This window comes from Vidua chalybeata, chromosome 2 (genome assembly GCF_026979565.1).
Source record: "Vidua chalybeata isolate OUT-0048 chromosome 2, bVidCha1 merged haplotype, whole genome shotgun sequence".
NCBI classification, from domain to species: domain Eukaryota; kingdom Metazoa; phylum Chordata; class Aves; order Passeriformes; family Viduidae; genus Vidua; species Vidua chalybeata.
In genome coordinates, this window is record NC_071531.1 from 40,915,866 (window position 1) to 40,928,172 (window position 12,307).

General features: G+C 36.4%; 1 protein-coding gene across 3 annotated transcripts in view; it reads left to right on the plus strand.

Annotated features, from left to right (window-relative positions):
• Positions 1 to 11,595, plus strand: part of ABCC4 (ATP binding cassette subfamily C member 4) — a 136,275-nt gene extending 124,680 nt beyond the window's left edge. For all 3 annotated transcript variants that reach the window (XM_053936292.1, XM_053936293.1, XM_053936294.1), the window contains 2 exons: positions 6,128 to 6,262; positions 11,102 to 11,595. In XM_053936292.1, coding sequence (XP_053792267.1) covers positions 6,128 to 6,262; positions 11,102 to 11,209 — 243 coding nt within the window. In that variant the 3' untranslated portion in view covers positions 11,210 to 11,595. The remainder of the gene's footprint in view (positions 1 to 6,127; positions 6,263 to 11,101) is intronic.
• The last annotated feature ends 712 nt before the right edge of the window (positions 11,596 to 12,307 follow it).

Sequence of the window (12,307 nt, forward strand, 5' to 3'; positions counted from 1 at the left end):
ATTTCATTTTAAAGAAACCCACTTTTTCTGATTACAGAACAAGATGTCTAAAGTTGCCTTTTCTGTGAAGCAGGGGATAAGGGGGTACATGTCAAATCCCAATGACCAGTGGCAAGTCTGGCATTGTTACAGCAAAGTTAAACTCTGCTGAGGTGAGTTATTTGGAAAATCTGAAAATAATAATTCAGATTATAAGAAGGTGAATTCCCAGGTCTGCTCTGCTCTGTTCATGTATATGATAATGCAATATACATTATTTGACACCAAATTTGTCTGGAGTTACTGGTAGAATAATTTGTGTAGGAACCCTAAAGGAGCATGGGGAATGCTTTGAGTAAACCTGAAGGCTTAAGAAAAATCAAAACAAAAAAAACAAAAAATAACCAACCAAAGCTCCACCACCAAAAATAAAAAAAAAAAGAGAGAGGAAACTTTCAAAAGAAAAGAAAAAAACCCTTTAAAATGGTTTCTGAGATACATTTGCAGCCTTCTGAATGTGCTTCGATGTTCACAAACATGTTTAGATAGGTTGATATTTATAAATGATTCTTCAGAGAAGTATGTGCATGTTTCTGATCTGTTTTGACAAACCATGATGAGACAGAAGAGACAGAACATGCTTGCATCTGAACTTAATGCCAACTGGAGTACAGGCTGTTGACTCTTTCCCACAAAGCTGTGTATTGTCTTGGGCGAATATATTTCTTATAATATGATGTAACCAGAAGCATCTCCTGAATATTCTCCTCTTCCCAGGACTTTATTGAAGATAATCTTGATGTATGCTCTCTGAGGAAAACATTGTTCAAAGTTGTACTCCTAGCAGAGTTTTGAACTTTAATAATGATTTTTTGTTTGGTGATGTCTTCTCCAAGTCTAAATTAAATCAGATGTATTCCCAAGGAGATAATTTCCTTGAATTATTTTCCTTTTGAATAGGAAATAAAAACATTTCTGATCAACTCTTAAATGTCCCATTTCCCCTCTGGCTTAATGGTGAATATGAACGTGAATAGGAATACTAGTCATTCCTCAATAATAATTGAAATAAATTCCCATGCCCCCCTCCTCTGTTGCTGAACACTTCCAACCTTGGATTGTTTTTTTTCTCAGAATGTTTTGTAACTATTGTTCTCTTGGTTTGTCTGCTTTTGTTGCTGAAAGTTAGAAAACACAGGATTTAGAACTTTGTTTTTTGTGTCTATGGATAGCTGTAAGTACATGGGGTTTGTTACAGCATTTTAAAAGACCCTTGTTCTTTCTCTCTCTGTGGCTAATGACACTTCTTTTACATATATTAATCCACCAAAAAGATTGTAAAATTCACTTACAAAATGAGTGTTGGCTTCTTCAAAGTCGTGTGCAACAGAACAATATGGATTGTTTGAGGAATCATCAAGGAGAAAAGGTGTTCTCCTGGCTCTGCTGCCTAGGTTTCTGCTGGAAAATCAACTATCGTGACATAGTATCTTTGTTGTTCTTTCTCTTTTCGTGGTGAAATGGATTTCCTGACTCCTTTTTCACCATTTTATGTTTTACTTTTTGTCTTCCTTCCCCTGCTTCTTTGTCTTGGCAAATACATTAACTTATGAAGCTATGGGATGGAGATATTATGAAACTTGGGGGTTTAGGGAGGGACCTAGGGAAAGCAGGGATAGATACCCTGCTAGGTTACAGCTGAGGCAAAATGTAGTCCTCAAATCTTACCCAAATTTAGTTCAGCAACATTTTTGTGGCATAGGCAAATACTCTGTGCTAGTTAGAGTTAACATAAACACATTTAAATGGCTAATAATCTTCTCATGTTTGATATTGTACATCAAGATCAAACACTTCTTTTCTGTTTCTCTGTCTTTCCCTGTCATATTTTAATCATCCCCTTTCTGTGTTATTCGGTGCCCCAAAAATCAAACAAAATGCTGTTCAAAACTATGTTGTCTTCTACCAATATGGTTCTTCACGTTCTGGAAAAATCACAACTCAGACGAGCAGTCACTGCCCCAGACTATTCAATGAGGATGAAAGATTAGGTAAGATAGCATTAGATGGCATGTGAGGATTTTACTCAAGAATAATACATCATTTGAGCCCTGTTTGAACTTACCATGTCTCTGTATTGCTGCTTGAGTAATGCTAATTTGGATAGCTATAAGTAAAGATGTTTTCACCATTCTTGGAGAGGTGAGCAAATTCCATTGAACAGCAATTTTCCTGCGTGTTTTCTTTTGTATGATTGCCAGCAGGCAATTTTGTAAATTTTGTACTGTTGGAATTACTTTTTCATATGAGAAAATCCTGTTGAAGTCATAAAGGTGGTACTACAAAGGCAAGAACAGTGCAGGCAAGGTAAAAGAAGCTGACAGTGCAAGAGGGTGGAGAATCTGGCCCTGGTTTACATATGACCACCTTGGGTTTATATAACTCTTTTGTGTTTGTTTTTATTTCACTCTGGGCTGTCTAAGTATTTCACAGGCAGGTAGCTCCCACAAAATGATCAAGTCTTTATTTTGTGTATTTTACAAAGAGTCAGAGCGAGGAGCTGAAAAGTTGAGTGATTTGCTCAAAATCCCTCTCTCAATATCTGCACTGCAGTCTGTGATGAAATTCAGGTCTGATTCAGAGTCAAGTGCTCCTGTGTGTGTCCTCCACAATCTCCCTGCCGATCTGATTTCGCCAGCTACAAGCTTCTCTGGCTCTCCTGTATCAAGTTCCACTGGTACAACTGCCTTGGGACGCATCTGGGTTCGATTCTCTTGTATTGTGCAGTGATAAGCATTGCAAGTTGATCAGAAAATATGTGGCTGGTAAACACCAGATTCCACCTTTCCTGAATGATTAGCTGGCTTTTTGAAGTCCTAATGATTTTAATTTGGCTCGGAGTCAGTGAGTAAGAGTATGCAAAGCCTTAGCCAAAGTACCTATTTATTTATGTAAATCTTATCAGCACACATTTCTTCAAAGAAGAGTACCTATCTCTTTGTCTAAGTGCTTTTTAATAAATATATAAATATATAAATGTATAACTACCAAGTAAACCAGCTTAAATTTTCTCCATTGTCTCATGTATAACAGCAGTTAGTAGAAAGTGGTTTTCCTTGGTGAACAGGGTTTATAGTGTTCCTGACTTGTAGGAACAATATTGTATGTTCAGTTTCATCCTTCACTTTTAATTTCAGAATTTTTTTCTATGGCTGTTCTGTCTGTCTTTATAACACAACTTTGGGGTTTATTTCCAAAGAAAGGCTATGAATAGGTTAATGATTTGTTTAAAATGTGGATGGAGTTTCTCCGGACAGAAATTGCTATCTCTATCAGTTCATCTTCTAGACTTGACTGTTTAAAAATTGCCCAGGAAGAATAATTCTTTCCCTTTCCCCAGGTTTTCTGGAGGGGAATGACTGTCTGTGTTTGTAGTTGTTTCAGATATTTGCAAAATGGATACTAAAATTGCAATACTGCAGTAATATTATTTTTACACCCTCTACTTATCTATTGCAGTTCTTTACTAGTAAAAGACACATTTAATGAAGATGCTTTTTGTTTCCTTTCTTAAGGAGTGCTTGCATAATCTAATGCTATGCTGAGAAAAGCTTTACTTAAAGGAGATAGAGGTGCTCTATGCTGTGGCACCCTGATTTAAATGTCAAATTGTGTATGAATTTTTATTGCATTTTTAAGGAAGCTGTCCTTAACTGTGACATACAGTGGTTAAAAATTTGTATTTATAATTAGTCAGAGTAAAAAGGATAAGTAAAAAGTAAAAATATTCAGAGTTATAGGATAGGACTAAGTATACTGAAAAGTCAGCATGTGTGCAAATATACTTCTGTAGGTGAAATACTGCATCTATTAAATGACTGTATGTTCTGCTGTGCAATACTACTAATATTTAAGATATTTCTATGAGCACTTTCTTCAGCTCCATTTCCAAACCATACTACAAATCACTTGCAAACGAAATTCATAATATAGGCTGGGTTCTCTAAGTTAAAAGCTTTTGAAAATAGCAAATATCTTCTTGCAGGTTTCTGTGCATGCAGTTCATAAAACTAGATGTAATTATGCTGCTGTTTGTTGTCTGAGTTATTTTCCATTCAAATGCCATGTACTTAATTGAACCGGAAGGGAAGGAGTTGGTGCCTTTTCCCTGGTGCTGGGTCTCTGGTGTTAAACAAGTTGACAGTGATCTTGGCAGTGTGGTATTTTCACAGCAGTGCAGGCAAAGGGGTCAGCTCACCTGTGCTCCTTCCCTGTAGACTTTTTTTTTACTGGGGTCCAGGCTTCTTGGAGATCTGCCAGACCGTTGACTGTCAGGATGTTTGGTTTTGTGGAGGCTGCACAGCCAAAGGACACATTTGAAAGCTTCCTCACAGGACTCTCAATTTATCTCCAAGCTTGTTGGAGATTCTTCTTTCAAACAGAAGTTTGCACACTATTTTTATTACTTTGGAAGTTGTCCTCACAATACCTTTTATTCATTTCTTCCCTGAAATCAACAGCTCCATTTTTTTAGATCTCTCTTTTTTTCTTACAACTATGTACACCACAGTTATGGCTTGAGTTATGAGTCCTTGAAGTCCTTTTGTTGTGGCAATGTCTTTGTCAATAGCACGCCTGTGCATTCAGGTTTTTTTATTTATATAAGAGCAAAAATATTTTGTGAATTGCTTTCTCACATAAATGCTTTTCCTTTTTTTTTAAACTCCATTACTCCTACTCATGGCGTAAAGTACTGGACTTGTAGACTAAAACCCAAATCTTTCTTGAGTCAATACCATTAATTTATAAGCCAGTTAAGTATTTGAGTGCATTGCATTTGTCAATATTGGCTTTTCCCTGCTATTGTGTTTCTCATTCTCTTAGGTTAGTTAGGTGTATCTGAACCTCTGGTCTAGTCTTATCTGCACATTTTTTTGTCATTCGCAGGTTTGTCACTTCTCCTTTTTCTGATGATTAACATAAGTAGCTACCACCTATGCCAGAACAATATGGTTCCCATCAGTTCCTACCTGTTCAGCTTTCTACAAAGAAAGCTGCACTGTTTAATTAAAATATCTTGTTTTCTGCCCAGGTTTTTGAAAAGCTTTGTTCTTTGTAACATGGTTATTTAGTTACACCAGATATATTTCTGAAAATCCATATAAACCATTTTTCCTTTAGTTTTCTTCTGGTGCATTAAAAATTGTATCAGATTTGTGATTGCTAAAACTGTGGAGAATTAATTCTACCTGTGATCTGTGTGTCTTCTTTTGTTTTAATGACTGTTTTCATTAATTTGGTGTCTTACATCAAAATATATATGCTAGTCTAAAATTTCCTTGAATTAATCCTGTAAAGGCTTTTAATAATATAAGTTCAATGTTTGCTGCCATGCAGTCCTTAAATGAAGTCACTAGTCTGAGAACAGTTTCATAGAGGTTCAACCATTTTATTCTTACTTTTTTCCCTATATTTTTGACTGTGTATATTCTCTGTGGATTATTGACTTTATACTTATTTAATTTCTCTGTTGTTCTTTCTTTCTCCCTTCCTCTCTTTTTGGGTAGCTGTGTCCATGCTGGCATCTGATCTGTTCTTTATGTGGAAAGAATAGGGTCAGGTTTAAATATCTTTCTAATACATAGTTGGCAAAAACTGATGCAAGAAATTGTTTATCTTTTCAGCAACACCCTCATTTTCTTTAATTACACCTTCACCTCTAATTCAAAAGACCTACTTATTCTCCCTTAACTGTCTTGGTGGTTATTGCGTGGTTTTTACCCACAGCTGTTTACTTCAGAGCCCATTTTGGACCTCTTTGTTTCCTTCTTACACAATGAATCTTATAATCTGCTTTGTTGGCTGCACAAACATTGTATTTCCATATTCTGCATAACTTCATGTTGGATTCCTATAGGTGGAAATGGCTGTAGGGCACTCTAAAATTGTACAACAGGTCTGTAAACTGAGAAAGTGTTATACTAGTTTGAAGAGGACAGAATTCATTTTCAGGATACAAAATTCATCTTAGTGCTAAAAATGCATACATTTCCCCCTTGCCTGTAGTCACCTACATTTTGTTTCTAGTCTCTAACATTTAATTTTTAATTTTCTTATGTTAATGCATTGGTTTCTGCTGATTTAACAGGTTTTAGATGCGGGAAGACTGAAAGAATATGGTGAGCCTTATATTTTGCTGCAAGAACAAGACAGCTTGTTTTACAAAATGGTGCAACAAGTGGGCAAGACTGAAGCGGCTTCTCTGATTGAAACAGCAAAACGGGTAATTTTAGAAGAAGAGATAATTAAGTTTGTCTCTGCAGTTTATTTATCTCAAGTTAGCATATTCAGTGTTGCAGTAAGCCTTCCGCTAAAGGATCTGTCAGTTTTGCAAGGCAAAGCCATAATTTTCAGTGGGATATACACAGACTTCCAAATGATACATGTATTTATATACCCTAAGTTGAAAAACTGGATTTCTTGCATCCTTTTGTGTGTACACAAAACAGTAAGTGTAAATAATATAGGACATACTCGCTTGTGCTGGGCATTGATCTTAACTTGCCATAAACAACACATTTGGCCTGCAGAATCAAACATTTATATGTTATGTCTATATTTTTTAAAGGGTCCATCAGATTTTAGCTGGGGCTCAGTGCCTGTGACCATGCTGTGGTCCCTGAGAGTCTGATCACATTCCTTCTGTTGTGCATTCCCTTACTTCATTCTTGTACCCTAGCTCTCTGTTCTGCACCAAAGATGAGCAGGGCTCAGCTAAGAAATGTTTTGTTGCCTCCTTGTTCCCTGCAAGGCTTTGTGCCTCATTTTCAACTTTTCAAATCCTACTCGGAGTACAGAATTATTAATGTAATTGTGGGCATTCCTCTGGCAATCAAAGTGTTTAAGAGACAGCAGTGGATTCGTTTTCATAATATGCCTGTGAGGTGAGGCTATATCGTCCCCACTTCTCAGATGGAAAGCTGAAGGAGAGATAAGAAGATAAAAAAGAATGACCTGTGATTGAGGATCTCTTTGACTAGCTTTGGCTTGCTTTCTTTTTTCTTGATAATTTACCACACAGGACATCCAGAGCAAGATTTTAATTCTCTCAGTGCCAACAAAGTTTCAGCATTGTTTCAGCTGAGACTGGCAGTGCTCAGTTTGGCAGCAGCTTGCTTGGAACTCATGTAACTGTGCTTTCAGCATGCGAGTAAGGCACTGGTATTAAGCAGGTAACAACCTAAAAGAGCCTTTTACAGGCAAGAGGCAAAGCTCTTTAGCCTTTATGCTTTCCTTTTCTCAAGCTGCTGGATGTGTGGAGCAGAGCTAGAGGAACACAAAGTCTAAACTGTTACTCAAGGAAACAAAAAACCAGTACACAGGGAACAACACACAAAGACAGGAAACAAAATGGCAGGTGTTTGACTATTTTCCAGTAAAAAAATAGATGCATTATTGCAACTTGCAATAGATGCAAGTTGCAAAAAAAAAAAAAAAAAAAAAAAAAGTTGTGCTGTCATGGAGGCTGTGTGCTCACGGCTGGATGCTATTTTACTGGACTTCTTGAAGATTAGGGATAAGATTTCTGTGTCTGTTCATATTCTCAGATTTTGTTTTTTAAAGAGTTTTTCAAGTAAAGCACTGTAGCTATGAGCATACACTATAAATTCTTGTGTGGCACAAATTGCAGAACTGAGGAGTTTTGTCTTGAACTAAGCTGTGTTACAAGTTCTGCTGTCCTCTTCCACTGCTGCAGTGTAGCTTCATTTATTTTCTTATTAGAAGGGAATGGGTTAGCCATGTTTTCTGTGGTATGTGCATTACAATCTGGAGGTTATATAAATGATATTTAAAAGGGTAGCTTCAAATTCATGTGACCATTGTTTGTCTGTAAAGTGAAGGCCAGCTTCCTAAGGCTTGCTCCTTGGAAATGCAAGAGGTGAGGCTGTCCAGCTGTCATCTGTAGAAATTTAGCTATGTCATGCTGTCATTCCTTCCTTCCCCAGAGCCTTCTCCAATTGCACAATTGCATTCAAAGATGATTCAAAATGTATAAAATTAATTGCCTGATGTTACTTGCCCATATAGTCATCTGCAGTTACCACATCAATGTTATGTGATTTTGTACAGGAAGGGAAGAGATCCAGGAACCAGTCTCTGCTGAAATGTGGTTTGATGAAAAAGTTTGCTAACTCCCAGGCTAGAAGGCAGATACAAGCTTTAGCATCTGCCAAGAATGCAAAGCATGGTGCTTATCCACACTCAGACCAAAAATATGGGAATCAAGAGACTGTATCTCCAGTCAGCAGCTACCCAGAAGCAGAGTTACAGTTCATTCTGTTTGAAGGACTTGGACAATTCAGGGGTTTTGTTATTGCTGTCCCTTGTGCTTCATGCATACTTTCAGAGAAGTCGCTTAGTCAGAAGAGCTGATTCCAATGGCTTTTCTTTTTACACTACTGAGTCTGCTGCATGTATTGCTGTTGCTTTCCCACATTCCTACTGTGGTTACTAAGAAGTGTTTTTATGAAGAACAGCTTTCTTTCTGTTTTTGGAAAACAGCATGCTGCACATAAAAAGAAATGGTAATATGACATACATAGATACTTTTCAAAAAGCATTGCAGTGGGTTGCTAAGTAAAATGGTTTGGATCGTGGCTATACTTTGGCAATGATTATTTGATATATCACATTTTGGGCCTGAATCTTGATTTGTTTCAGTTTGAACTTGTACAACACAAGCTGGCATCAAGATCTTCTTTCAGTAAGCTGAAACTTTAAATGAATTTTCTGGAAAAGTATTGATTCTGCATATATCCTTTAAGTGCAAATTAAGAGGTACTGAGGTACTACACATCTTAAATTGGGAAGACTAACTTGGGCATATTTAAGAAACATAATTAAAAAAAAAAATCTCATAGGCCTCTTAGCAAAGCATTGCAAGACTGAGCTATTGCTGGAACCTTAGCTCAGGCTTCCAAATTGATCCAGTTGCTATTGTATGGCTCACTTGGTCACTCAGTATCCCCGTTTTTGTGCAAATGTCAAAGACAACAACACAGGCACAACTCAAATTGGATACCGCTGAGTATGCATTAAACAGCCCATGAGCCTGATGGCAATTGAATTATGCTTGACATCATGAGACTGTTTTTATCTTTGCTCAGTTTAGAAGAAGCTGCTAGGAGAAAATCCTGTGGGAAAGAGAGAAATCATCAAGCAGTGAAAAAAGAAAAAAATATAAAAGTGTTCAATTATTCAGATAAACAGAAGTTGGTGTGTTCTCCCTGCTCTTAGCAGTGCTGAGAGAGGCTTTTCTGCAGGCTTTGGTGGCATCAGGATAGGGATGGGTTTCTGTCAGTCAGGTTTGAGTACTTTGAGGGAAAAATAAAAGTTGTTTTATTTTACTTTAAAGCTATGACAGATGTGTAAATATTAAAATACTAGGTCTTCTCTCAGCTCAGTGATTACGTTTAAAAAGGTTGCAGCTCTGTTGGCACTGGAAGAAACTTGTATGAAGACTTGGGCATTTAATATCTTGAGGGATTGGGCTCGGGGGAAAAATTGCAATGAGACAGTTGAAAAGCAGCTGCCATTTCATTACATCTCTAGTAATGTGCCAAGATTTTCTATTAGCTTTCCATTTAAAAAAAATCACATTCAAAAGCTGCATTAAAAGTATGCCAAAGTTTTATGTTTTAAACCAGGAACGGGATGGGAATACTGAGGCTGCCGTCTGCAGCCTGTGTGCAGTCAGCAGCCTCATTAACTTCCTTCTATTGCATCCGATTGTGACTGGTTGCTGAGGACTGCCTCTTAACGGGACTCCCAAGTCTTCTGTTGATGCAAATCAGACTTTAATAGTCTTTGAAACTTGTAAAAATGCATATACCCTGCATTAGTGAGTACACAAAAGATGACAGTGGTACTTATGGGAACATTTTTGTACAATAACTATTTCTTTTTTATCCTATGTGTCTTACACATGTATTCATGTATATGAAAAGGACATTATTATCAAACAAACTGAACTTTGTTGACAAGACTTTTAAATATAAATTGTAGAAATGTTTCATAAGCTGTACTCAAAGCAGTCTGACTATGACCTAACTCGTGACACGTGTCAGCTTCAGAAAGATAGCGTATTTTCTGTTTTTAAAGACTCAAACAAAACTTTTCACATTCTTCTTTGAAAAAAAAATTGCATTTGAAGTCCTTTTTCACCCAACACATTTTTAGATAAGAGCACACAAGTCTTGACATTATTTCATTTTGTTATGCGCATCTGTCAAGGTACAGAGATATGATACAGCTGCTAAAAACTGATGATTGTGGAACAGTGAAACTTGACAGCATTTCATTTCCTTTATGTTCTGATTATACATTTATCAGGAAACCTGTATCTCTTCTAGTTGAGCTAGAAATTGGTAGAATTCAGGAACTCAAAGGCTTGGCAAAGAACTGGCCTATTATTTGGTATCATCTTACGTTTTAGAGAAGTTGCTTGGTTGAGTCATTGTTAAAGCTTTTGCTTCTTCTTTCATTATTGTGGTTCACTATCCAGAGATCACATTTCTATAGGCCCTATAACTGCTCTGCAGCACAAATTAAAGGCTGGGATATTTCATACATATACTTCGAAGTTTCAATGGTTGTCAATCACAGTTTGTAAAATATAGGGATTACAACCTGATTTTAACATCCAAATCCATTGTGTTCATTTTATGTGTGAAAATGAGAAACCCTTGTGCAGACGCAAGATTTCACAGCTCTTTTGTCATCCTGTTTTTAATTTATCTCCATGTTTTGAGCTAGTAAAATGATTTTACTTATCAGTTTAATGTAAAGTGATAAAACATATCTGCTCATCTGAATTAACAAAATTTGAGGGATCGACAGGTTGTGAGGGATTTTTTGCACATTTTGTTTTAATGTAAGTTCATATAGTAATTTTTCTAATTTTTCAGTGGCATACATTAACTGAATGCCACTAACCTGAAGCTCCTGTTTTGAGTCCTTAAGAATATGTATTTATCTCTGCTATATATATCTCCAGAAATATTGTTTGAAGCTAAATGGACTTTGGTACATAATTACTCATAGAATGTAATATTTTTCCTAGGTATACTTCAGTAAGAATTACCCAGAAGTTGTTCAGAATGGTCAGCTTGCCACAGACTCCTCCTTGGATCCTTCCTCAGGATTATGCATAACTGAAACTGCACTGTGATTCCTCATTGCCTTAACTGTTCTCTGTAGAATGTAAACCTGAGATCATCTAAACTCAGTGGCAATGTTTGCAAGTGTCAACGGGAGAGCAAAGGGAGGAGGGCAGTTCTTTGCACTGGACATCCTTCCTATTTAATACTGAGAAGAAAATTTATATTGTCCCTGTTTCTTTCATTTCAGTGCAATATGTTTTTTCTTTCCAACTAATTATGTTTGTATTGCTAAGGAAATTAGGCAGATTCAGTTTTTGCTTGAAAGTTATGTGGTAGAGATCTCTTTTATTTAAACAGGTGCAGGACACCTAACAGGTCTAGTGTGCATATTTGGAGCTTAGTAAAATAATTGGAATGTGTCCTTTTTTCTTTTAGAAATCTTTTGAGAGCAAGAAAACCCAATTTTTTTTCAGTGTCACTTTAGAATGACAGCTCTATCTGAACAGCAGATTTGGTAGTGTGCAACTAGAGCAACTGTCTTTCTACCTGTCACAAATATCTATGCAGGCTAGTAGGAAAAAAACTTGAAGAAGCCAAAACCACTTTTTCTTTTTGATAAAAAAGTACTATATACTTTTTTTTTTTTTTACTATAAACAGTTCAAATAATGCTGTTCAAGATGAATGTAAATATTAATTTTATTTTGCTAAAATCCAAATGCTGAAAAATCAATCTCAATCTTCTGTACTTCAGAAGAAAATTACCACATTTGCACTGAAGAAATATTTAAATAATTTAACATACATTCCTCTTTTTACCCAGGTTATCAAAGGAAAAAAGGTATTAAAATAACTTGAGGAAATGTTTGAATGACATGTCATTATAGCTAAAGACTGTGTAGTACAAAGTTATCTTCAACACAACACATTGAAATGTATACATTATTTGCATTTATTGTGCCTTAATATTTGTGCCTTCAAGCCAAAGCTGTAACTGCAGGGTACACAACAAATTCATTAGATATATGTTAAAAATATGTAACTTTAGTTTTGCATCAGGGGTTCTGTTGAACTTCAGCTGTGTAAAGTTACCATCCTGCCAGAAAAAGTAGGAAAATACAACCTGTAATCTGGAGTGGCTGTTGCTGATAGAGAGGAATGCAGTGA